Source organism: Lontra canadensis, unplaced genomic scaffold (assembly GCF_010015895.1).
Source record: "Lontra canadensis isolate GAN:19392208 unplaced genomic scaffold, GSC_riverotter_1.0 scaffold63, whole genome shotgun sequence".
Taxonomy (NCBI): domain Eukaryota; kingdom Metazoa; phylum Chordata; class Mammalia; order Carnivora; family Mustelidae; genus Lontra; species Lontra canadensis.
In genome coordinates this window covers 9308134-9335976 of record NW_022631057.1, presented here as the reverse complement: position 1 = coordinate 9335976, position 27843 = coordinate 9308134, and the positions used below count along the sequence as shown (strand labels likewise).

General features: G+C 40.0%; 1 protein-coding gene across 3 annotated transcripts in view; it reads left to right on the top strand.

The window, feature by feature from the left end:
- Positions 1 to 27843, top strand: part of KDM5B (lysine demethylase 5B) — an 87820-nt gene that overhangs the window by 51068 nt on the left and 8909 nt on the right. For all 3 annotated transcript variants that reach the window (XM_032878289.1, XM_032878288.1, XM_032878290.1), the window contains exons 13-22: positions 4030 to 4149; positions 5179 to 5373; positions 8569 to 8750; positions 8907 to 9031; positions 17426 to 17576; positions 17729 to 17843; positions 18721 to 19076; positions 20162 to 20300; positions 24448 to 24627; positions 25276 to 25434. In XM_032878289.1, coding sequence (XP_032734180.1) covers positions 4030 to 4149; positions 5179 to 5373; positions 8569 to 8750; positions 8907 to 9031; positions 17426 to 17576; positions 17729 to 17843; positions 18721 to 19076; positions 20162 to 20300; positions 24448 to 24627; positions 25276 to 25434 — 1722 coding nt within the window. The remainder of the gene's footprint in view (positions 1 to 4029; positions 4150 to 5178; positions 5374 to 8568; positions 8751 to 8906; positions 9032 to 17425; positions 17577 to 17728; positions 17844 to 18720; positions 19077 to 20161; positions 20301 to 24447; positions 24628 to 25275; positions 25435 to 27843) is intronic.

The window sequence follows — 27843 nt, the reverse complement described above, 5'->3', positions numbered from 1 at the left end:
CAATTAGATCTAAACTCTAGTGTCAGAATCCTTCATACTCTGTCCATACTTAAAAAAATAATTTATGGAATCTACATGAACTTAATTCTGAATGGTAAACTGCAATAATTTACATGCTCAGTAGATATTAAACCTCCACCCCTAATTAAGCTTGCTTGCTTGGTTATTTAATTTTTAAGATTTTATTTCTTAGAGAGAGAGAGCACATGCACAAGTTGGGGGGAAAGGGCAGTGGGAGAGGGAGAAACAGACTCCTGATGAGTGGGGAGCCCCAACATGGGTGGGCTCCATCCCAGGACCCTGAGACTGACACACCCAGGTGCCCCTCAAGAAAAAATTAATTTTAAGCTCCTGGGCTTGGATTTAAGGGAGTCTCTTCTAGACTGAAAGGTACTGTTGGTGATACTGCCTCTGCAGTTGATGTACAAAGTGACACTTACTTGTATACTAATTTCCTGCTGGAGAATGCTCTGAAGATATCTTGGGAGGCCAGATTGAAATGTATGAAATTGAGGGGGTCCATCTTAGTTTGCTAAGTCATATGTAAATGATATATTTACTGTGCTAAGTGAATTCCTAATGCTGCTGTGACCTAAATTTCATGCTTTTGGGGTTCACAGGCTAGTAAATGGGGGCAGATGGAAAGGATTTTTCTTTGAGGGATTATAAATTATTCATGGACAATAGCTTGGAAAATAATGACCAGTAAAATGCCGGTCTCCTCATTGGTATTTTGCACATTGATTTTTCCCCCCCCTCATATTGATTGATCTTTCTGGTTTGTTATAAGTAACTTGCCCTAAATGGGACCTCTGGCCATGGTTCTCAGTTATTAAATTGAAGAACTCTTGAGACTTGATTCTGGACCACAGAGATGGATGAGTGAACCTGTGCATTTGGGGACTCAGCCTGATGCGGGGCGGGATACCAGGACCCTGGAATCATAACCTGTCAGAAAAGGCAGATAGTGTTTACACAGATAATGGCATTGTGGTGTGGTTTGATGGTGGTGTCGAGGAGGCTGACCCATTAACTCTATGGAGAATTAGAAAGGACCCAAAATGACCACTTGAATTAAAACTTGGATCTCTGAGGGGACGCCTGGGTGGCTCAGTGGGTTAAAGCCTCTGCCTTCGGCTCAGGTCATGATCCCAGGGACTTGGGATCGAGCCCCGCATCAGGCTCTCTGCTCAGCAGGGAGCCTGCTTCCTCCTCTCTCTGCTTTAAAAAAAAAAAACAAACAAACTTGGATCTCTGAGAAGGAATATTTTTGGCAGATTTGGGGTGGAGGGAAGGAAGTACTAGCAGTAAGAGGGATTGTGTTCATGTGGTGGGTAGTGGTCTTCAAACTGCTAACTGTACTTGAACCCTGAATGGCAGGTTACAGTACACATGGCTAGGGGCGCCTGGGTGGCTCAGTGGGTCAAGCCTCTGCCTTTGGCTCAGGTCATGATCTCAGGGTCCTGGGATCAAGCCCCGCAGCGGGCTCTCTGCTCAGCGGGGAGCCTGCTTTCCCCCCTGTCTCTCTGCCTACTTGTGATCTCTGTCAAATAAATAAAATGTTTAAAATATATATATATATATATGCCTTAGCTTTTAAAAAAAAAAAACATACACATGGCTGATCCTCACCCCCAGTTTCTTGTTCTGCTGGTCTGGGTGGTGCTCAAGAATTTACATTTTCAACAAGTTCCCCATTCAGTCCGGGAACTACATTTTGGACAACCACTGATGGAGAGAGATACATTGAAAAGCTATTTAATTTTCTTATTTCGTAAATTCAGTCTGAGGGTTTGTGTGCCTAGAGCAATATAGGCTTTTTTAATTAAAACTTTATTGAAGGGGGTGCCAGGGTGGCTCAGTCATTAAGCGTATGCCTTCGGCTCAGGTCATCATCCCAGGGTCCTGGGATCGAGCCCCGCATTGGGCTCCCTGCTTGGCAGGGAGCCTGCCTCTCCCTGTCCTGCTTCCCCTGCTTGCGTTCTCTCTTTCGAGGTCTTTCTGTCAAATAAATAAAACCTTTAAAAAAAAAAAACTTAATTGAAGTTAAGTTGATATATCATTAGTTTCAGTTGTAAATTATAGTGTTCTTACAGTTCTATACATGGCAAAATGCTCACCACAGTAAGTGTAGTTACCATCTGTCACCATACAAAGTTATTATTGATTATATTCCCTATGCTGTACTTTCATCCTTGCGACTTATTTTTATTATTTTTTTATAACTGGAAGTTTGTACCTCTTAATCCCCTTCTGCCTATGCCCCCACCCCCCTACCCTCTGGCAACCACCAGTTTGTTCTGTGTCTATGATCCTTTTTCTGGTTTTATTTTTGTCTTTTAGATTCCACATAAAAATGACATCATTGTAATTTTCTTTCTCTGACTTATTTCACTTAGCATAATATTCTCTGAGTCCATCCATGTTGTTGTGAATGGCAAGATTATGGTCGAGTAATATTCCATTCTATATTTATACCACATCATTATTCATTCATCTATCGATGGATACTTAACGTTGCTTCCGTATCTTGGCCATTATAAATAATGCTGTATTGAACATAGGGGTTCACATACTTCCACGGTGGCTGCACCAATTTCCATTCCAAAGGTTCCCTTTTCTCCACATCCTTGCTAAGACTTGTTATTTCTTTGTCTTTTTGATATTAGCCATCCTAATAGATATGAAATGATCTCTCACTGTGGTTTTGATTTGCATTTTCCTGATGATTAGTGATGTTGAGCCTCTTTTCATGTACCTGTTGGCCATCTGTATATCTTCTTTGGCAAAATGTATATTCAGGTCTATTTTTTAATTGTATTATTATTATTTGGTGTGAAGTTGTAGGAGTTCTTTATCTATCCTGGATATAAACCCCGTATTGGATGCATCATTTGCAAATGTCTTCTTCCACTGAGTAGCTTGCCTTTTCATTTTTATTGATGGTTTCCTTTGCCGTTCAACAGCTTTTTAGCTTGCCGTAGTCTCAGTAGTGTATTTTTTACTTTCCCTTACCTGAGACCTATCCAGAAAAACGTTGCTAAGGCTCATGTCCAAGAGATTGCTACCTTACTACAGGTGGTTTTTGAGTGGGTGGTGGGAAAAGGGAAATTATTGGAGAGAGATGTGTGAGGCCTAAATCAAGATATCTTTATGGGATGATATACTTGAAAAATAATGCAATTTCATTAACTGGTGGTAGGAGATTCTATTTTGGTGTAATAATAATAGAATATTCTTTTTTTTTTTTTAAGATTTTATTTATTTATTTATTTATTTATTTATTTATTTTTTTTTTAAGATTTTATTTATTTGACAGACAGAGATCACAAGTAGACAGAGAGGCAGGCAGAGAGAGAGGGAAGCAGGCTCCCTGATGAGCAGAGAGCCCGATGCGGGACTCGATCCCAGGACCCTGAGATCATGACCTGAGCCGAAGGCAGCGGCTTAACCCACTGAGCCACCCAGGCGCCCTATTTATTTTTTTTTTGACAGAGATCACAAGTAGGGGGGAGGGGCAGCGGCCGTGGGGTGCTGGGGTCGGGGGGGGGGGGACAGAGTCCCTGCTGAGCAAAGAGCCTGATGCGGCCTTGATCCCAGGACTCTGGGATCATGACCTGAGCCAAAGGCAGAGACTTAACCCACTGAGCCACCCAGGTGCCCCTACTCCTAGAATATTCTTAATTGTAGTTATATTTAGGTATGTCCTAATCCTGGATGTAGCTAAATTTTTGTAGTCAAAGCCTAGTGAAAGCCATGTTTTCCTTTCAGATACTAATCAGCCCTCATAATCTGGGATACTACTCCCATCTTGTGGCAGAATTGAGTATCTCTCTGATTATTTTACCGTAATTCTTTCTGTTACATTCTGTTCTGGTGTGTTTTTGTTGTTGTTGTTGTTTTTTTTGTTCTGTTTTTTGGTTTTTGTTTTGGAAAAAAAGCCTCCCTTTCTGGAGAATCATCTGATAGTCTGTGTCCAGATTGTCTTTCATGAATGTCACTAAAAATCCCCAATTTCTGTCTCTCTAGGTTTACCGAACTAATCAGTGTGCTGGGGAGTTTGTGATTACATTTCCAAGAGCCTACCACAGTGGTTTTAATCAAGGTTTTAATTTTGCTGAGGCTGTTAACTTCTGTACTGTTGATTGGGTATGTAATCATGATGTAGTGTGCCTTTTCAAATGTATTGTTTTCCTGCAGAAATGGCATATAATACTTAAGAAGCTTTCAGGTGTGGTTGCTTAAACCTGTTGCTCCTCAAATGGCTGGTCTACAAATTATTTACCATCCACAGCGGGATAAAGCACTTGGCACCACACTGTAAACCAAGCCTTTACTAACTCAACACACTGCTCAGTTCAGCTGATAAGTTTTTCTGCTGTAAAAGTGAGGCTTGATGAATAAAAGAGTGTTGATTTACACTGGGGGCAAAATTCAGTCTCTTATTGCAAACTCATAACGAAGAGTTCTGTCTTAAGACTATACAATGCTACCTTAGATCGTCTACAACATAACTTTTTTTAATGATGCACTTGCTTTCAGTTGTAAAGTAGAATTTTTATATTAGTACTAATACTTTTCATTTACGTAAAAAGATCTCGTTTCAAGTATGTGATGTTAAATCTAATGAATTATAACCTTGTTTCGGTGCTTTACTGAGTAATAGTACTACCTGTATCTAAAATTATTTTCCATTATGTAGTTTGGAGCATCCTTTTCCCTGAAGTAGGTTTAACCACACCAGTTCAGCATAGTTGTTTCAGGAAATGTGTAAATTCACATGTCCATTTAGATTGTACATTGTTCTGGACATTAACTACATTGTTAATACGTTGGGTTTTTTAAAAAGTGTCTTTAATTAATCTCTGCACCCAACATGGGGCTGGAACTCATGACCCCACGATGAAGAGTTGCATGCTCTTTTGACCGAGCTGGCCAGGTATCACTGTATGTTGGCTTTTTTAAACTGCTTTTTAATTAAGGTATCTAATATGCCTGATCTTTGAGATGCAAAGATTTAAAAAAGCCCGAAGCCTCTTAGAGTCGAGTCTGGCTGTAGGGTTGATGTATGTATTGTGACCTGGAATATGATCTTTGGTAATTTGGTAATGGTCAGAAGTCTTTGTAAATAGGAAGGAAAACGATGAATGTCACATACTATCCTGTCTTTTGACACAGCTGCCATTAGGCCGACAGTGTGTGGAGCATTACCGCTTGCTTCACCGCTATTGTGTATTTTCCCATGATGAGATGATTTGCAAGATGGCTTCCAAGGCTGATGTACTAGATGTCGTGGTGGCTTCAACTGTTCAGAAAGACATGGCCATTATGATTGAGGATGAGAAGGCTTTAAGAGAAACTGTCCGTAAATTGGTAAGGTTTCTGGAATCCCTATTGCATGGCTCTGGGTATAACTTAGTAAAATTCTTACATGTTAATACCATTTTAAGAAGTCTTTTCTTAGGCTACTTTCCTCTAAGACCCATTCTGATAGATGTGTATTAATATCTCATTGTGGTTTTAATTTTCTGTAGTGGCCACTGATTTACTGAACATCCTATCGTGTATATATGTATTTATTCTTTGTATATTATCTCCTTGGTTAACTGTTCAGATATTTTCCCCCACCCCCTTTATTATTGGATTGTTGTGAGATGTCCATTCATCCTATATACCAGTCCTTTGTCAGATAAGTGTTCTGCAAATATTTTTTCCAGTCAGTGGCTTAACTTTTCATTCTCAGAGCACTGTCTTTATAAAGCAGAAGTTTATTATTTTGATGAAGTTCAGTTAAGCAGTTGTTTCTTTTATGGATCTTTTGGCAAGGGTGGGAAGGGCAGAGGGAAAGGGAGAGAATCTCAAGCAGATTCCCCACTGAGGTGGGCCTCGATCTCACCACCATGAGATCACAACCTGAGCTGAAATCAAGAGTCAGATGCTTGACCAACTAAGCCACCCCTTATCTTTTTTTATGTCTTTAAGAAATCTTCCTAACCCAAAGTCACAAAGGCCTTTTCTTGTTAGTCATCTAGAATTTTTAGTTTTAGGTTTTACAAGTAAATCTCTAATCCATCTCAAGTAATTTTTATTTATGGTACAAGGTGGGGGTTGAAATTACCCTTTTTTACATACGGTTTTCTCATCGTTTCAGCACCATTTCTTGAGAATACCATTCTTTTTCTGTTGAAATGCCCTGGCACCTTTGTTTTGAAATCAGTTCACCTGTATGTGGCTCTATTGCTAGACTGTTTTACTCTCTTAACCTATGCATTTATTCTCTTGCTATTACCATATGGTCTTGATTACTGTAACTTTGTAATGAGTCTTGAAATTAGGTAGTGTGAGTCCTCCAGCTTTGTTCATTTTAAAAATTGGTTTGGCTATTTTAGTTCCTTTGCTTTCCATATGAATTTGAGAATTGGCTTATTGATTTCTACCAAAAATCCTGTGACAAGTTTCATTAGGATTCCATTAAATCCATGAATATAGTTGGGAGAATTGATATCTTTAACAATGTTGAGTCTTCCAATTCATGGATATAGTAGATCCACCATTTACTTAAGTCTTGAGTTCTTTCTTACTTTGCAGATTGCGACACACGGATCTTCCACATATTTTCTTGGGTTTAAAAATCACGTACTTGGGCTTCTCGGTGGCTCAGTTGGTTAAGCGACTGCCTTCAGCTCAGGTCATGATCCCAGCATCCTGGAATCAGGCCCCGCATTGGACTCCCTGCTCTTTGGGGAGCCCTGCTTCTCCTTCTCCCTTTCCCTCTGCTGCTCTGCCTGCTTGAGCTAGAGCTCTCTTCCTCTGTCAAATAAATAAATAAAATCTTAAAAAAATCACGTACTTTATGTTTTTTGGTACTTTTATAAATGATGCCTTAAAATTTTATTTCAGACAGTTTATTGCTGGCATTTATAAATGTAATTGACTTGTATATTGACTTTTTATGTTCTTCAACCTTGCTAAACTCAATAATAGTTCTATTGGCTTTTTTTAATAGATTGTTTTGGAATCTACAAATAGAGTCACACTGATTTTTTTTTTTTTAATATGACTTTTTAGATAGAATCCTTGAATGTTGGCTCTCTGAAGCCTGTTATGGACGAAGAGCAAGTTTATTCACCTTCCTCTGATATTTTATAGCTTAGGGAACCAATGCCCAGAGGGTTTAAGTGCCTTACTAATGTCTTACATCAAAAATGGTAACTCATTTGAAGAACTTTGAGAACTTACAAGTTTTTCCAGATGTGGAAATTGATAAGTTAAAATTGGGTGAACTGTATATCATTTGTTCTTAACTGAGATCCATAAAGTTGGTCCTTAAGCTCATTTTAAATAAAAATCGCAACCATTTTTTTTTATCTTGTAGTCCTTTTTAATTAGTTCCAGTTAATTTTTTTATTTTACTTTTTTTTAGATTTTATTTATTTGTCAGAGAGAGAGAGAGAGAGAGTGAGAGAGCCCAAATGGGAGGAGCGGCAGGGAGAGGGAGAAGTGGGCTCCCTGCTGAGCAGAGAGCCCAATGCCGGACTCATTCCCAGAACCTGGGATCATGACCTGAGCCAAAGGCAGAGGCTTAACCAGCTGAGCCACCCAGGTGTCCCTGATCAGTTCCAGTTTAAAACCGAAATTCATTCATTAGCGGTTTCTTTACTCTCCTCTGTTTTTGCTGGTCCATGTAATCAGCAGGAAGTGATCAAAAGGTTAAAATACAGAATAAAACAGTAAGACAAAGGAGCTTGCTTGATGGTTCATAAATTGACTTAATCGGATTCTGGCATGCTCATGGTTGGATTTGGATCCAGGTTCGGATAGGGAGAAAAAGTGGTCAAAGCTTGATCTTTCAGTGACAAAAGGTATATCGTAGGGAGGACTCTCTAGGTGTTACAAACTGCAGTTAAAATTTATTGGTTTAAGACCTCATTTTACTTGATACTGTTTCAGTTAGGAAATGATTTATTATGACTTTAGTGTCTTGTACATATTTCTAACATTTCAGATAAATACTATCCCTTTAGGTAACTTTGCCTGTGAAAGCTAATTGACTACTCAGCATCTTCTCATCAGTCATTGCTTCATGATAGTCTTCTCTTCTTCCTTTTAATTACTTTTGTTCTTTTTATGGATTCTCTAGCAGTATTACTCTGACGTTCTGTATAATAATTCCTCTGAAGTAGAAAACATGCATTTCTTTTGCTCTTATCATCTATACCCAAACTGTGGATAGAGCCAGCTCGGAGTAGAATAAAGAGCAAATCTCAATAGTCTATAGTCCTGTTAATTACTGTTTTCATACTCTGAACAAAATGGCCAAACATAAGGACCTACCTTGTCTAGAAAGACATTCTTTCCAAACAAGTGAGGTAGTTTACCTTGCCCATATTTGCTAGGTCATTGTTACTTTGTATTCCACACATTTTTAATCATGTACTCCTTATTTTGGTGAGGCTCCCCCTACTCCCTTCTTAAAAAAATTTTTAAAACTCACCTATTGCGTGTTTGTCTTGGGGGCTGGTGGATTATATATTCCTTTGGAGATCTCTAAAGTATACTTTATTCTAGGGAGTAATTGATTCAGAAAGAATGGATTTCGAGCTGTTGCCAGATGATGAGCGTCAGTGTATAAAATGTAAAACCACATGCTTCATGTCTGCCATCTCCTGTTCTTGTAAACCTGGCCTGCTCGTTTGTCTGCATCATGTAAAAGAACTGTGTTCCTGTCCTCCTTACAAATATAAACTGAGGTGAGTAGGAAGAATGATATTTTTCTGTGGAAAACCCTAAATCCTTAATGAAAGCTCAGTGATATTTGTGTTCCAGGATTGAAATACTGAGTATAAAATGTATGATTTTCTCCAAACCCAAATAGGTCAAAACTAAGTCTGCTGTTCTGTGTCCAGGTATAGATACACTCTGGATGATCTCTACCCCATGATGAATGCACTGAAGCTTCGAGCAGAATCGTACAATGAGTGGGCCCTGAATGTGAACGAAGCTTTGGAGGCAAAGACTAACAAAAAGAAAAGTACGTGGTATACAAAGTGTGTCTTGGTGATTGACAGATGGGGACTGATTGTAATGTAGCCATTGTAGTTATCAACAGATTACTTGAAACAACCTGACTTTTTCCTTGTGTAGTTCCCCTTTTTATTTTTTAAAAGATTTTTATTTATTTATCTGTTTGACACAGACAGAGATCACAAGTAGGCAGGGAGGCAGGCAGAGAGAGGGGGGATGTAGGTTCCCCGCTGAGCAGAGAGCCCGATGCGGGGCTCGATCCCAGGACCCTGAGATCATGACCGGAGTGGAATGCAGACGCTTTAACGCACTGAGCCACCCAGGTGCCCCTGTAGTTCCCCTTTTTAGCCAGGTTTATGGAGTGTAAGCATACGAAGTTTTAAATCGCAAGATTTGGCAGAGGAAAATCTTGATAGATGAATTAATGTATAAGATCATGTTTTTAACAAAGACCGTATTGTTAGGAAACAGAATAACCTTTTACACCTCTTGTCTCAGAAACAAAAATATCTCACATTTTATATGGAACCCTAGGAAAACATTTTAAAAACCTAGAGCTGAAGACAAAGGAAGTGTGTTATATATTTTTTTAAAGATTTTATTTATTTATTTGTGAGAGAGAGCGACAGAGCGAAAGAGTGAGCACAGGCAGGCGGAATGGCAGACAGAATCAGAGGGAGAAGCAGGCTTCCCCACCAAGCAAGGAGCCCGATGTGGGACTCGATCCCAAGACGCTGGAATCATGACCCAAGCCAAAGGCAGCTGCTTAACCAACTGAGCCACCCAGGCGTCCTGGAAGTGTGTTATATTAAATTAGGAATTTCTGGTTTATCACTTTTCAGTGCTAATCAAAGTCACAATTTCTGTCTCTTGTTAAATTACCTTGAAAGTCACGACTTTCCCATCACTTACAGAGTGTAGGAGAAAGGACTGGCCATGCAACAATGGGAAATCTACATTTGCCTTGTTTTGACAAGTCCATTGTCTTCCATCTCTGAAACATTTGCACATTGAAGAGCAACTCTGGGCACTTGTTTAAAACACTCTAAAGGAAAAAAAAAAATAAAAAAAAAAAATAAAACACTCTAAAGGTGCTCCTGACTGGCTCAGTTAGAAGACCATGCAGCTCTTGATCTTAGGGTCATGAGTTTGATTCCCATACTGGATACAGAAATTAGTTAAAAATAAATAAATAGGTCTTTGGGGGGAGGAGTCAAGATGGCGATGAGACGACATCAGGCAGCAGGAGATCAGCTATATAGCTTATCAATCCATTGCGAACACCTACAAATCCAACAGGAGATTGAAAAGAAGAAGAGCAGCAATTCTAGAAATAGAAAATCGACCACTTTCTGAAAGGTGGGACCCATGGAGAAGTGACTCCACAAAGCGACGGGAAGATAGACCGCAGGGGGAGGGGCCGGTTCCCGGCAAGCAGCGGAACAAGGGAGCACAAAATCAGGACTTTTAAAAGTGTGCTCCACTGAGGGACATCGCTCCAGAGGTTAAACCGGGGTGAAGCCCACATGGAGACAACGTGGCCCCAGGTCCCGTGAGGTCACAGAAGGATCTGGGGTGTCTGAGTGTCGCAGAGCTCGCAGGTATTAGAGCGGGGAAGCCGGCTACCGACAGAGCCGAGGAGTGAGCTCTCAGCTCAGGTTACCTTGAACCGTAATCCGTGGCACAGGCCACTACTCTGTGAGTGGGGACCCCACAAGATCCCATAAGACCTCCGCCCGGAAGAGCTCGGGAATCTGCGGGGTTCCGAGACTCCATGTGGAGCTGTGTGCCAGAAACAGAGACACTTGGTCACACCTGGGTGAGCTCAGAGTGTGGCCGGCAGCCAGGGAGATGGGAGCGATTGAGCGCTTTTCTCTGAGGGGGCACTGAGGAATGGGGCCCCGAGCTCTCAGCTCCTCCAGGCCAGAGATTGGGCGGTGCCGTTTTCATTCCCGTCCTCCGGAACTCTATGGAAAGTATTCAGGGAATAAAAACTCCCGAAAGCAAACCCGAGCGGATTACTCAGCCCGGCCCCTGGTAACGGCGGTGCAATTCCGCCTCTGGCAAAACACTCGAGAATCACTACAACAGACCCCTCCCCTAAAAGATCAACAAGAAATCCAGCCAAGACCAAGTTCACTTGCTAAGGAGAACAGCGGAATTCCAGAGGAGAAAGCAAAGCATGGAATTCATGGCTTTCTCCCCATGAATCTTTAGTCTTGCAAAGTTAATTAATTTTTTTAATATTTTTTCCCTTCTGCTAAATTTTTTTAACTTTTATCCTTTCCTCTTTCAATGTTTTTTAACTAGTTTATCTTAACAATACTTTTCATTAAAAAAAAATTTTAAACCTTCATTATTATAGTCCTATTTTATCCTTCATTGTATCTAACTTTATTTTTTGTATACACATAGGATTTTTTCTTCTAAAAAATTTGGGGTACAACTTCTTCTAATAGATCAAAATACACCCTAAATCTAGCACCAGGCTTATTCTAGTCTCCAGCCCAAGCAAATTCTCTCTACTTCCTTTTTCTTTATTCTCCCAACCAACTTATCAACTCCTTTTTTAGAAATTAAAAAAAATTTTTTTTTCATCTTTATAGTCATATTCCATTGCTTCATTGTGTTTACCCTTATATATGGTTTTCATTCTTTAAAATTTTGGGAGGTAGTTTCTTCTAAGAGACCAAAATACTCCCAAAATTAAGTGGGTGACCCTGTTCTAGTCACCAGTCTAATATATATATATTTTTTTCTTTTTTATATTTTTTCTTTGTTTTTTTAATTTTTTTTTTTCCTGAACAACTTTTTACCCCCTTTTTCTCCCCCCACAATTTGGGGTCTCTTCTGATTTGGTTAAAGCACATTTTCCTGGGGTCTTTGCCACCCTTTTAGTATTTTATTTGTTCCTTCATATATATTCTTATCTGGACAAAATGACAAGGCGGAAAAACTCACCACAAAAAACCAAGAGGCAGTACTGAAGGCTAGGGACCTAGTCACTACGGACATTGGTAATATGTCAGGTCTAGAGTTCAGGATGACAATTCTTAAGGTTCTAGCTGGGCTTGATAAAGGCATGGAAGATATTAGAGAAACCTTGTCTGGAGAAATAGAAACCCTTTCTGGAGAAATAACTAAAATCTAACCAAGTTGAAATTTAAAAAGCTATTAATGAGTACAATCAAAAATGGAGGCTCTTACTGCTAGGATAAATGAGGCAGAAGAAAGAATTAGTGATACAGAAGATCAAATGACAGAGAATAAAGAAGCTGAGCAAAAGAGAGACAAACAACTATTGGACCACGAGGGGAGAATTGGAGAGAGAATTGATACCATAAGACGAAACAACATTAGAATAATTGGGATTCCAGAAGAAGAAGAAAGAGAGGGGAGCAGAAGTTACATTGGAGAGAATTATTGTAGAGAATTTGCCTAATATGGCAAAGGGAACAAGCATCAAAATCCAGAAGGTGCAGAGAACCCCCCTCAAAATCAGTAAGAATAGGTCCACACCCCATCATCTAATAGTAAAATTTACAAGTCTTAGCGACAAAGAGAAAATCCTGAAAGCAGCCTGGGACAAGAAGTCTGTAACATACAATGGTAAAAATATTAGATTGGCAGCGGACTTATCCACAGAGACCTGGCAGGCCAGAAAGAACTGGCATGATATATTCAGTGCACTAAATGAGAAAAACATAAAGCCAAGAATACTATATCCAGCTAGGCTATCACTGAAAATAGGAGGAGAGATAAAAAGTTTCCAGGACAAACAAAAACTGAAAGAATTTGCAACCACCAAACCAGCTCTACAGGAAACATTGAAAGGGTCCTCTAAGCAAAGAGAGACCCTAAAAGTAGTAGATCAGAAAGGAACAGAGACAGTATACAGTAACAGTCACCTTATAGGCAATACGATGGCACTAAATTCTTATCTCTCAATAGTTACCTTGAATGTAAATGGGCTAAATGCCCCAATCAAAAGACACAGGGTATCAGAATGGTTAAAAAAAACAAAACCCATCAGTATGCTGCCTACAAGAGACTCATTTTAGACCCAAAGACACCTCCATATTTAAAGTGAGGGGTGGAAAACAATTAACCATGCTAATGGACATCAAAAGAAAGCTGGGGTGGCAATCCTTAGATCAATTGGATTTTAAGCCAAAGACTGTAATAAAAGAGATGAGGAAGGACACTATATCATACTCAAAAGGTGTGTCCAACAAGATCTAACAATTTTAAATATCTATGCCCCTAAGATTGGAGCAGCCAACTATATAAACCAATTAATAACAAAATCAAAGAAACACATTGACAATAATACAATAATAGTAGGGGTCTTTAACACCCCCCTCACTGAAATGGACAGATCATCCAAGCAAAAGATCAACAAGGAAATAAAGGCCTTAAATGACACACTGGACCAGATGGACATCACAGATATATTCAGAACATCCCATCCCAAAGCAACAGAATACACATTCTTCTCTAGGGCACATGGAACATTCTCCAGAATAGATCACATCCAGAATAGATCACATTTATGGGTAATAAATCAGGTCTCAACTGGTATCAAAAGATTGGGATCATTCCCTGCATATTTTCACACCCCAATGCTGTGAAGCTAGAACTCAGTCACAAGAGGAAATTTGGAAAGAACCCAAATACATGGAGACTAAATAGCATCCTTCTAAAGAACGAATGGGTCAACCAGTAAATTAAAGAAGAATAGAAAAAATTCATGGAAACAAATGATAATGAAAACACAACAGTTCAAAATCTGTGGGAAACAGCAAAGGCAGTCCTGACAGGAAAATATATAGCGGTACAAGCCTTTCTCAAGAAACAAGAAAGGTCTCAAATACACAACCTAACCCTACACCTAAAGGAGCTGGAGAAAGAAAAACAAAGAAAGCCTAAACCCAGCAGGAGAAGAGAAATCATGAAGATTAGAGCAGAAATCAGTGAAATAGAAACCAAAAAAGCCAGTAGAACAAATCAACGAAACTAGAAGCTGGTTCTTTGAAAGAATTAATAAGATTGATAAACCCCTGGCCAGACTTATCAAAAAGAAAAGAGAAAGGACCCAAATAAATAAAATCATGAATGGAAGTGGAGAGATCACAACCAACACCAAAGAAATACAAACAATTATAAGAACATACTATGAGCAACTCTACGCCAACAAATACGACAATCTGGAAGAAATGGATGCATTCCTAGAGACATATAAACTACCACAATTGAACCAGGAAGAAATAGAAAACCTAAACAGACCCGTAACCAGTAAGATTGAAACAGTCATCAAAAATCTCCAAACAGGGGCGCCTGGGTAGCTCAGTGGGTTAAAGCCTCTGCCTTCGGCTCAGGTCATGATTCCCAGGGTCCTGGGATCGAGCCCCGCATTGGGCTCTCTGCTCCGCGGGGAGCCTGCTTTCCCCTCTCTCTCTGCCTGCCTCTCTGCCTACTTGTGATCTCTCTCTGTCAAATGAATAAATAAAATCTTTAAAAAAAAAAATTTTTTTTTTTTTTAAATCTCCAAACAAAAGCCTAGGGCCAGATGACTTCCCAGGGGAATTCTAGCAAACATTTAAAGAAGAATTAATTCCTGTTCTCCTGAAACTGTTCCAAAAAATAGAAATGGAAGGAAAACTTCCAAACTCATTTTATGAGGCCACCATCACCTTGATCCCAAAACCAGACAAGGATCCCCTCAAAAAAGAGAATTACCAATATCCTTGATAAACACAGATGCGAAAATTCTCACCAAAATACTAGCCAATAGGATCCAACAGTACATTAAAAGGATTATTCACCACAACCAAGTGGGATTTATTCCAGGACTACAAGGTTGGTTCTACATCTGCAAATCAATCAATGTGATACAATACTTTAATAACCAAAAGAACAAGAACCATATGATACTCTCAATAGATGCTGAAAAAGCATTTGACAAAGCACAGCATCCCTTCCTGATCAAAACTCTTCAAAGTTTAGGGATAGAGGGCACATACCTCAATATTATCAAAGCCATCTACGAAAAACCCACCGCAAATATCATTCTCAATGGAGAAAAACTGAGAGTTTTTCCGCTAAGGTCAGGAACACGGCAGGGATGTCCATTATCACCACTGCTATTCAACATAGTACTAGAAGTCCTAGCCTCAGCAATCAGACAACAAAAAGAAATTAAAAGCATCTAGATTGGCAAAGAAGGAGTCAAACTATCACTCTTTGTAGATGATATGATACTATATGTGGAAAACCCAAAAGACTCCACTCCAAATCTGCTAGGTCTTGTACAGGAATTCAGTAAAGTGTCAGGATATAAAATCAGTGCACAGAAATCAGTTGCATTTCTTTACACCAACAACAAGATAGGAGAAAGAGAAATCAAGGAATCAATCCCATTTACAATTGCACCCAAAACCATAAGATACCTAGGGATAAACCTAACCAAAGAGGCAAAGAATCTATACTCCGAAAACTATAAAGTACTCATGAACGAAATTGAGGAAGACACAAAGAAATGGAAAAAGGTTCCATGCTCATGGATTGGAAGAACAAATGTGAAAATGTCTATGCTACCTAAAGCATTCTACACATTTAATGCAATCCCTATCAAAATCCCTTTCTTTTTTCAAAGAAATGGAACAAATAATCCTAAAGTTTATATTGAACCAGAAAAGACCTCAAATAGCCAAAGAAATATTGAAAAAGAAAGCCAGTGTTGTTGGCATCACAATTCCGGACTTGAAGCTCTATTACAAAGCTGTCATCATCAAGACAGTATGGTACTGGCACAAAAACAGACACATAGATCAATGGAACAGAATAGAGAGCCCAGAAATAGACCCTCAACTCTATGGTCAACTAATCTTTAACAGAGCAGGAAAGAATGTCCAATGGAAAAAAGCCTTTTCAACAAATGGTGTTGGGAAAATTGGACAGCCACATGCAGAAAAATGAAATTGGACCCTTTCCTTACACCACACAAGGAAATAGACTCAAAATGGATGAAGGACCTCAATGTGAGAAAGGAGTCCATCAAAATCCTTGAGGAGAACACAGGCACCAACCTCTTCGACCTCAGCCGCAGCAACTTCTTCCTAGGAACATGCCAAAGACAAGGGAAGCAAGGGCAAAAATGAACTATTGGGACTTGATCAAGGTTAAAAGCTTTTGCACAGCAAAGGAAACAGTTAACAAAACCAAAAGACAGTTGGCAGAATGGGAGAAGATATTTGCAAACGACATATCAGATAAAGGGATTGTATCCAAAATCTATAAAGAGCTTATCAAACTCAACACCCAAAGAACAAATAATCCAAGAAATGGGCAGAGGACATGAACAGACATTTCTGCAAAGAAGACATCCAGATGGCCAACAGACACATGAAAAAGTGCTCCACATCACTCGGCATCAGGGAAATACAAATCAAAACCACAGTGAGATACCACCTCACACCGGTCAGAATGGCTAAAATTAACAAGTCAGGAAATGACAGATGCTGGTGAGGATGCAGAGAAAGGGGAACCCTCCTACACTGTTGGTGGGAATGCAAGCTGGTGCAACCACTCTGGAAAACAGCATGGAGGTTCCTCAAAAATAGAGCTACCTCACAACCTAGCAATTGCACTACTGGGTATTTACCCTAAAAATACAAATGTAGTGGTCCGAAGGGGCACTTGCACCCAAATGTTTATAGCAGCAATGTCCACAATAGCCAAACTATGGAAAGAACCTAGATGTCCATCCACCGATGAATGGATAAAGAAGAGGTGGTATATATACACAATGGAATACTATGCAGCCATCAAAAGAAATGAAATCTTGCTATTGGCGATGACATGGATGGAACTTGAGGGTATTATACTGAGTAAAGTAAGTCATTGGGAGAAAGACAACTATCATATGATCTCCCCGATATGAGGAAGTGGAGATGCAACGTTGGGGGTTCGAGGGGTAGGAAAAGAATAAGTGAAACAAGATGGGATCGGGAGGGAGACAAACCATAAGAGACTCTTTATGTCACAAAACAGACTGAGGGGGTTCAGGGGGAGGGGGGTAGGGAGAGGGTGGTGGGGTTATGGACATTGAGGAGGGTATATGCTATGGTGAGTGCTATGAAGTGTGTACACCTGGCGATTCACAGACCTATATCCCTGGGGCTAATAATACATTATATGTTTATAAAAAATATATAAAATTGATAGTGTCGGGGAACAATTTAAAGAAATAAATAAATAAAACTTTAAAATAATAAATAAAAACACTCCATCCTTAGCCAAAAAATAAAAATTAAATGACAAACTCTCCTCCTGTATTTCATATCACTCATAATAAACAGTAATAATCTCAGATAAAAAATGACCTTTTCTTTATTCCTAGGTCTTGTCAGCTTTAAGGCTTTAATTGAAGAATCTGAAATGAAGAAATTCCCAGACAATGATCTTTTGCGTCACCTTCGCTTAGTCACGCAGGATGCAGAGAAGTGTGCCTCTGTCGCACAGCAGCTGCTTAATGGCAAAAGACAGACTAGGTATTTACTTTGCTTGAGTTTGGACTCTTGTGGCTAAACTTGGAAACCTATTGTAACTAGTTTTTCCTTCCATCCTGTATCCCTGTGACACTGAATCTGAGAATGATGAATGTATCATGTTCTCATGGCTTCTTGGGCCTTTGTCTTTATAGATACCGATCTGGTGGTGGAAAATCCCAAAATCAGTTGACAGTGAATGAGCTCCGACAGTTTGTGACACAACTGTATGCGCTTCCATGTGTCCTCAGTCAAACACCTTTGCTAAAGGTAACTCTTAGAGATGTGTGGGGAAGTACTTTGGTCATCCTCTGTTTTGTAAATCATTTCAACTGACATGATTAAGTCATCTTAGGTGGTTAATTTGTACATTTATTTGCAGATTTTATTTTTGTTTTTTAAGATTTTATTTATTTGAGGGGCGCCTGGGTGGCTCAGTGGGTTAAGCCGCTGCCTTCAGCTCAGGTCATGATCTCAGGGTCCGGGGATCGAGTCCTGCATCGGGTTCTCTGCTCAGTGGGGAGCCTGCTTCCCTCTCTCTCTCTCTGCCTGCCTCTCTGCCTACGTCTGATCTCTACCTGTCAAATAAATAAATAAAATATTTAAAAAAATAAATAAAAATTAAAAAAAGATTTTATTTATTTGAGAGAGAGAGTGAGAGAGCACGAGAGGGTGGGGAGAGTCATAGAGAAAAGCAGACTCCCTGCTGATCAGGGAGCCAGATGCGGTACTAGATCTTGGGGCTGTGGGGCTCAATCCTGGGGCCGAGGGATCATGACCTGAGCTGAAGGCAGTTGCTCAACCAACTGAGCCACCCAGGCGCCCTGTTTTGCAGATGTTTTTAATAACCTGCTGAGTGTTTTGTGTGTGTGTATAAAGAGACTATAACAGGCCTACAAAGGAGAGGTAAAGTTGGAAATTTTTACCTTAAAAGTAACTATCTGCTACTCTTTGCAGTAGGTAAAAGGTCTGTTATAGTCAGTTCTTTCAGTTGTCATTTGGCTTATATATTCTCTCATTTACCCATACTATTGCTAAAATCCTATGAGATGGAGGAGTCCATTTAATATGATTTGAAGATTCTAAGTACGAAAGAATCCAATTACTAAAATTGCTATTTTGATACAAAAACCTGTGTTTTTTTTAGGATCTCTTGAATCGTGTAGAAGATTTCCAACAGCACAGCCAGAAATTGCTCTCTGAGGAAATGCCCAGTGCTGCAGAGCTGCAAGACTTGCTGGATGTCAGCTTTGAATTTGACGTTGAACTTCCACAGCTTGCTGAGATGCGTATTCGTCTAGAGCAGGCCCGTTGGCTAGAAGAGGTGCAGCAAGCTTGCCTAGACCCCAGCTCCCTTACATTAGATGATATGAGACGTCTCATAGACCTAGGGGTGGGTCTGGCCCCATATTCAGCAGTGGAGAAAGCAATGGCCCGGCTTCAGGAACTGCTCACAGTGTCAGAGCACTGGGATGACAAAGCCAAGAGTCTTCTCAAGGCCAGGTAAAAAAGCAAACCCACCTCTTTCTCTTGGGGAAGATTGGGTAATACGTCCCATCGTAGAGCAGTAGAGCACACCAGTGTTCAGAAGCTGCAGATATATGTAGAAATATCTGAGATGTTTGGGGCGCTTTGGAACGCGTGTAAAAGAATATTAATTTTTTTCTTACTTTCCTGATTGTGAAATGAATGGTTCAAAGGGGAATTGCCTTTTCTAGAGTTGTTTGAAATTTCTTTGGACCCCAATGATCCCATCCATCTTCAAGAGAAGAAAAAGTTTTACAAATAAGTAGCAAACTGTTTAAACCCACAGCTAGTAAGTTCCCAAGGAGTCTTGAAATGTTTGAGTTGAAGACATTTACTTGCTGGCACTGTTCTGTAAAATGAAGGTAGTGCCAGTAATTCCCAACAGGAGTAGGAATGTACTTTTTTGCTGTTGGGTAGTAACACGGAACATCTTACCTGTGTTAGGGAGATTTGATTAGACTCAGGATAACCATCAGAGAGAAAGATCAGGCCCTCCCTAGTTTTGCTTTCTGACAGATCTTCACTGGTCCAATTGATGACATAAAGTACCAAAAAAATGCATGGTTACAGACATTCTTCTCTAATCCTAAAATAGTGGTCTTTGAGTAGAGAGCACATTTTTTGATACTATGCTTTTGGTATGTTGATAACCTAGAGAATTTAAATTTCCTTAGTGAAACTGTATGAATCTTAACAGTGTATGTAATTCAATACAGTAAATTATCTTTAAGTTACCTTCTGCAAATGAAAAGTTTGTGGTTATAGCAGCATAAATTCAGGAATAGGTAGAACTTAAATGCTTTATATTGGTTATTTCCTTTATCTTTGATGCTCCAACGTTTTATGCAGACTTTTGAAACTCGTTAGTTGGATATCTAGTAGTTACTGACACTTAAAAATTATTTGCTATCCTGAATTTCTTTTGAAATGGCTTTTCTAGTTTCTTTTGTAAACCTTAAGAAAAACGAACCACAAAAAAAAAAAGAAAGAAAGAAAGAAAGAAAGAAAGAAAATAAACCACAATATAAAATGTTAAATAGTTCTTACATTTCATATTTTAGACCTCGGCATTCATTGAACAGCCTTGCTACGGCAGTTAAGGAGATTGAGGAGATCCCTGCATATCTGCCAAATGGTGCAGCTCTCAAAGATTCAGTGCAGAGAGCCAGGGACTGGCTTCAGGATGTGGAGGCCCTGCAGGTTGGTGTAAGAAAAAAATGTCTTGGGGTGCCTAGGTGGCTCAGTGGTAGAGTGTCTGCCTTTGGCTCATGTCATGATCCCAGAGTTCTAGGATTGAGCCCCACATTGGACTCCTTGCTCAGCAGAGAGTCTGCTTCTCCCTCTGCCTGCCACATCCCCTGCTTATGCTTTTTTCTCACTCCGTAAGAAAAAAAAAAAAAGGTCTTGCATGTATAGGTGCATCTATGAAGAGTAATAATTTAAAAATTTTAAAAGCTACTGTTGACTCTCACCATACAGATTGTTTTCAGTTGGCCAGATTAATAATTTTTTCTATTCAGCCTTACATAGACCTACTTACCCACCTGTTGTCCTGACCAGTTGGCTTAAATATTTAAAGTTTAGGTAATTCAACCAACTTTTTCTGGGAGCTTGGGATCTTCTTAACAAACTTAAGTACTTGGTTAAGTTTCGAAGAAAAAGCTAAAAATGGAAGTGGGAGAAAGGTAGTTTCTGATCTTTGAGTACAGTTGTCTCTAGTTGGCTTGTTAACAACTTAGAATACAGACAAGAGTAACAGATTTAGTGAGTCTGGTTATATGATTACAAGGCAAAAGTAAGCCACGGGGCCTGGAATTTTTCACCAAGTAGTGACTTTTTTTCTTTTTAAAATTTTATTTGTGAGTGAGAGAATGAGAGACTGGGGAGTGCATGAGATTGCAGATGAGAGAGCACATGAGAAGAGGGGAGGGTCAGAGGGAGAAGCAGACTCCCTGCTCAGTAAGGAGCCTGATGGCAGGACTCGATCCTGGGGACTCCAGGATCATGACCAGAGCCGAAGGCAGTCATTTAACCAACTGAGCCACCCCAGTACCCCTCACTAAGTAGTGACTAGACTACTAGTCTAGTGACCCCTCACTAGAACAGTGCCAGGGTGCCTGGGTGGCTCAGTGGGTTAAAGCCTCTGCTTTCGGCTTGGGTCATGATCTCAGGGTCCTGGGAGTGAGCCCCGCATCGGGCTCTCTGCTCAGCAGGGAGCCTGCTTCCCTTTCTCTCTCTCCGCCTGCTCCTCTGCCTACTTGTGATCTCTGTCAAATAAATAAAATCTTAAAAAAGAACAGTGCCTCCCCACCCCACAAAAGAAATGAAACTTAACAAGTTCCAAAGTAATTAGCGCTAAGTGTACGTGCTAGATGTCATACTTAAATGACTTGCCTATATTTTAGAAAAGCGTTAAATTCACTTGTAGCATTTTTAAGGTACAGACAAAATGCATTCTGTGATTTACCCAGTTGCAGTTGGATTGCTTCATTTGAAAAGTGGTTGGTGGATAGTGTCTTGCTTTTGTCTTTGTAATTGTCGTAGGTCAGTCTTACAGACCTATTGAGGAAAAAAGATCTTTGAATTCTTCAACAGGCTAGATTTTTAAAAATTTATCTCATTCTGAGTCTAGAGTTCTGTTTTGTTGAAGCCATTGGATTCTAAAAATAAAAAATACTACCTGGTTTTCTGAATATTTGTCTAATTTTAAATAGTGCTAATTGATAAATTTTGCTAACAAGAAATGCCAAATCAGACAGTTTTAGCCAGATGTTTGTAACAAAACATCTGGTCATCTATTCTAGTTGAAAGGGAAGAGAGAAGACATTATTGTTTGATAGATATTATTACCTAATTAAGGGGTGACTCCAGCTAGCCAAAGGAAAAAAATTTATGTACTATGTACATAAACTTTCTTAATGGGAGTTTTAGATGCAAGCTCTTGTTAATGATGGAGATATTGTTGATTAGGTTTAGTCGTGGTCCCCCTTTTTACTTACAGTTGGTGGCAACCAGAAAGGCAGGGTGAGGTCATTGCAGTAAGGAGAGATGAGCACGTGGAATCAGGAGGAGGACGTACTATATACTACTTAGTACTGTGTTTTCCATAGTGCCCACAAGGACAAAAAGCAAGTCTTGCTCCATTCCTAAAATAATAGCCTGGCCTTTACTTGTACTATGTGCTTAAGGACTAACGGAGGGACGTGATGAACAGCACGGAGCCTCTTCGTACCTAGTGGGTTGTGTACTTTACAATGTTAGTCTGTACTCTACACATAGGAAGCACTCCATTTATTTATTTATTTATTTAGATTTTACTTATTTATTTGATAGAGATCACAAGCAGGCAGAGAGGCAGGCAGAGAGAGCCAGGGGGAAGCAGGCTCCCCGCTGAGCAGAGAACCCAATGCAATGCGGGGCTTGATCCCAGAGTCCTGGGATCATGACCTGAGCCGAAGGCAGAGGCTTAACACACTGAGTCACCCAGGTGCCCTTCCAGTTATTTCTAATTTAAATACTAAAGACGCATGTAATTTGTGAGTCACCTCTTTTAAGTGTCTAACAGAACATTTATGCCCTTACAGTTCCAGCCTGTAAGAATAAATATCAAAAGCAATGAAACAGCAAGTTCCTAGTCTTATGTTCAGTTTTCCCCAGTTTCCCAGAAAATGTCCCTTCTGGTTGTTTATCTCGTCTACCACCACATGTTGCACCTGACATATGGCTTTAAGTTGCTTTGAGTCTCGTGGTGTTTTCTTCTTGAGCCTTCTTTCTTTCATGTCACTGTCTAGAATAGTCACCCCGTGGTGGGTTCTGCCTTCTGGATTTGTCTCCTTATTTCTTTATGGTGTGTTCTAGCTTTGGTATTTCCTCTAAACTGGAAATTATTTTCAAAGAGTTGATGGGTTGAAGTTAAATATTTTTTACTTAGAATAATCAGGTGATACTGTATACTTTGTATTGCATCACGTCAGGAGACCTATTTGGATGACTACTTAGTGAGGCTAGAATTTACCATTGTGTTAGAACAAGCCCTCCAGTTCTCCTACCCCCAATCTCATGTTTTTATTCTTCTCCTATTTGGGTCTCTCACTCTCAAGGTGGTCCCAAGGGGCGCCTGGATGGCTCAGTCAGTTAAGCATCTACCTTTGGCTCAGGTCATGATCCCACGATCCTAGGATAGAGCCCTGCATCGGGTTTCCTGCTCAGTGGGGAATCTGCTTCTCTCTGACCCTCTCACTCTGCCCCTCTCCCTGCTCATGCTCACTCACTCAGATTAATAAATAAAATCTTAAATGTGGCCTCAGTATCAAGAGCATCAGCATCATCTGGAAACATATGAAGAAATGCAAATTCAAAAACAAAGAAAGAAAGAAATGCAAATTCATGGGCTCTTCGCTGGTGACTATCTGCAGATGGGGCCCAGGAAACTTACTTAAACAAGCTTCCAGTTGATTCTTAATGCATATGAACATTTGAGAACCATGGGACTTTTTGCCTTCTTTTAGTTTTCTGAATAATTTATACTGAGCTGCTTCATCATTGGGTGGATTGGAGTAAAATACTGTTGCTTTTATCAACATAAGTCTGTGTGAAAACCTTTTGAGTTATTGCAAATCTGCATTTCTCTTGAATTTTTTTCAGACTCTCTGTAGGGATCAAGATGACAATTGAATTTAGAAGGGCATTAAAAGTCAACAAGAGGGGCGCCTGGGTGGCTGAGTGGGTTAAAGTTTCTGCCTTCGGCTCTGGCCATGATCCCAGGGTCCTGGGATCAAGCCCCGCATCGGGCTCTCTGCTCATCGGGGAGCTTGCTTCCGCCTCTCTCCCTCTGCCTGCCTCTCTGCCTGCTTGTGATCTCTGTCTGTCAAATAAATAAATAAAATCTTAAATTAAAAAACTCAATAAGAGGGGCGCCTGGGTTGCTCAGTCTGTTAAGTGACTGCCTTCAGCTCGAATCATGATCCCAGGGTCCTGGGATCGAGCCCTGCATCGGACTCCCTGCTCAGCGGGGAGTCTGCTTCTCCCTCTGCCTACTGCTGTGCCTACTTGTACTCTCTATCTGTCAAATAAATAAATTTTTAAAAAATCAACAGATTACAGTGTATGTCATGTTCATAGTTGTATCCTTGGCGACTAGTACAAACTAGGTTTTTTTAAAGTATTAAGTGAAGGAATACATGTCACCCACACCCCCACTGCCACTGGTCAGCTGGCAAATTTTATCCATCTCTATGAAATTAACATTTTGAAATCATGGAGTAGGTCTACTCTGAATTGTACTTTTCCCACTTTGCAGAGAAGTATTCTTTTTCCTAAGTTGCTACAATTTTTCTTGACTCATTAGGTTGGAGGACGTGTGCCAGTATTAGACACACTCATAGAACTTGTTACCAGAGGCCGATCTATCCCGGTACATCTGAATTCTTTACCAAGACTGGAATTACTAGTAGCTGAGGTTCAGGCTTGGAAAGAATGTGCTGCTAATACATTCTTGACTGAGAATTCTCCATATTCTCTCTTAGAGGTAAGTTTGCAACCAGCCCACCTACAAGACCTTCGATCTCATAGCTTATAGAACATGCAGTCCCTTCCCTTACAAAGGTGGCATCACTGACTGGTCTACATACTGGGAGTTATTTTTTCAGTAGAGCCAGAGAGATTCTTCTAAACTTCCAGTGAAATAACATTTAAATGTCATCTGGATATACTTAGGGATAGCATTCAGTGTCTAAAGAATAACATTTTTCTCATTGAAGTTCCTCAATCTGGGTTGAAATTGGACTTCTAACCTTGTCCATGCTGCACCATTTGCATTTAATAACCCTGGTAAATGGTTTCATCCACCGCTCATGAAGTGCTGGAGTTGCACTTACTGTATTTTTTGTAGCTGATACTGATGTACATTATTACTAGAATTGGTAAATATCATGTTGAACTTAACTACCGTTTCATCCGATCTATAATCAAAGTCAGTCTTTTTTGTGAAATACATTCCCTCCCTCCTCGGCCCTCCCTTGGTAGAGGAGAGTTTTCTGACTTTAGGGCGGCGTGTGATAGAGGAAATGTTAGATAAGAAGTTTCCATCCTAACCACTGCTTAGGCTTTTATTGTGGGGCTTATTCCTAAGGCTTAATCTGAAACCATCTTACTGTTGTGCTTTGCCCCACGTTAGGTGCTGTGTCCTCGATGTGACATTGGCCTTTGGGGATTGAAGAGGAAGCAGAGAAAGTTCAAGGAGCCCTCACCAAGTGGAAAGAAGAAAAGCACCAAACTAGAGAGTCTGAGTGACCTGGAGAGAGCTTTAAGTGAAAGCAAGGAGACTGCTTCAGCTGTATGTAGTGGGCTTTTTCTTCTTCTTTCTATGTTGCCTAGGGAGGAGGATTTCTAACCCTTTCTTGTTCACAGGGATATTGGTAAGGCATGTAAAAGGATAACCTTAAAAGTACTCCATTTTACCAGAAAGACTTTCTGAAAATTGTCAAATGTGAATGTGAGTTCAAGCCCCATGTTGGGTGTAGAGCTTACTAAGTAAAAATAAATAAATACACAAACACACATGCTTAAAAAAGAAAAGTGTCTTGGATACCTTTGCGTCCGACTGCATTTAGTAAGCGCTGTTGATTCAAAGATGATATCATCATAAGGAGCTGAAGCAGAGTCTAGCTCATGTTTAGTGAGCCATAGTATTAGGACAAAAGGAGATAGGTGATTTGGATGCTTAGTTTTTTTGTGTTTTGTTTTTTCTTTTATAGAGCTGTAATTGACATATAACATTGTTAGTTTCAGGTGTACATAGTTATGGACTTTTTCTTTTTTAATGATAAGAACTTTAAAGATCTGGGGCACCTGGGTGGCTCAGTGGGTTAAGCCGCTGCCTTCGGCTCAGGTCATGATCTCAGGGTCCTGGGATCGAGTCCCGCGTCAGGCTCTCTGCTCAGCAGGGAGCCTGCTTCCCTTCCTCTCTCTCTGCCTGCCTCTCTGCCTACTTGTGATCTCTGTCTGTCAAATAAATAAATAAAATCTTTAAAAAAAAAAAAAAGGAACTTTAAAGATCTATTCTTTTGGGGTGCCTGGGTGGCTCAGTTGGTTAAGTGCTGCCTTCAGCTCAGGTCATGATCCCAAGGGTCTTGGGGTCGAGCCCCACAGCTGGCTCACTGCTCAGTGGGGAGCCTGCTTCTCCATCTTTCTCTCCCTGGCACTCTGCCTACTTGTGCACACTTAAAGATTTAAAAATTTTAAAAATAAAAAAATTTACATCTTAAAGATTTAAAAATCTTAAAAAAAAAAGATCTACTCTCTTAGCAACGTCCAAGTATACAGTATAGTACAATATTATCTGTAGTCAACATGCTGTACCTTATATCCTCAGAACTTCTTTTATAACAAGAAATTTGTACCTTTAGACTGCCTTTACCCAGTTAGCCCACTCCCTACCCCTGGCCTCTGGCAGCCACCAATTTGTTCTCTACATCCGTGGGTTTGGTTTTTTGTTTTTTGTTTTTTGGGTGTTTTCTTCCCCTGGGTGTTTGTCTTTGACTTATTTCACTTAACCTAACGCAGTTACATTCCATCTGTATTAGTGCAAGTGGCAAGATTTCCTTTTTTTTTTTTTAATGGCTGAATAATAGTCCATCGTATATATATACACCACATTTTTTTTTTAAAGATTTTAATTATTTATTTGACAGACAGAGATCACAAGCAGGCAGAGTGGCAGGCAGAGAGAGAGAGGGAAGCAGGCTCCCTGCTGAGCAGAGAGCCCGATGTGGGGCTTGATCCCAGGACCCTGGGATCATGACCTGATCCAAAGGCAGAAGCTTAACCCACCGAGCCACCCAGGCATCTCCGTACACCACATCTTTATCCATTTATCCACTGATGGACACTTAAGTTGCTTCCATGTCTTGGCTACTGGAAATAATGTTGAAGTGAACATGGGGGGTGCAGGTTAGTTAAAACTAACTTTTAAGTTAGTTTTTTTCTTTCCTTCAGATAAATACCCAGAAGTGGAATTGCTGGATCATTTGGTAGTTCGAACATTTTTCATTTTTTGAGGAGCCTCCATACTATTTTCCAGGATGGCTGCACTGATTTATGTTCCTATCAACAGTGCATCAGGGTTCCCTTTTTGCACATCCTCACCAACATATGTTACTTCTTGGCATTTTTTATAATAGCCATTCTGCTAGGTGTGAATTGATCTTGCATTGTGGTTCTGATTTGCAATTTCATGGTTGACCACCTTTTCATGTACTTGTGTCCTCTTTGTCTTTAGAAAAATACTCCTATCCTCTGCCTATGTTTGTTTTCTACTATTAAGTTGTATGTGTTCTTTATGTATTTTTTTTATTTTTTAACCCCTCATCAGTATGTGCTTTGCCAATATTTTCTTCTGTTCTATAGGTCAGCTTTTAATTCTGTTGGTTTCCTTTGTTATACAGAAGCTTTTAGTTGGATGTAGTCCCATCTGGGTGCTTTAAGTGGCACAAAGTGTTCTCCGCTCTTCCAGCTTTTTCCCAGTCCATTCCTTTGTAGCTGTCTGACTTCTGGTGATTGACATGGGATTGCCTTGATTTATGTATTTTGACACAGATTTCCTTAGGGCATATTTGTATATTGGTCAGATTCTAGTCAGATTCTGCTGCTTGAGCATCATTCTGTGTTTGTTTGTTTTTTAAGATTTTATTTATTTATTTATTTGACAGATCATAAGTAGGCAGAGAGGCAGGAAGAGAAGTGG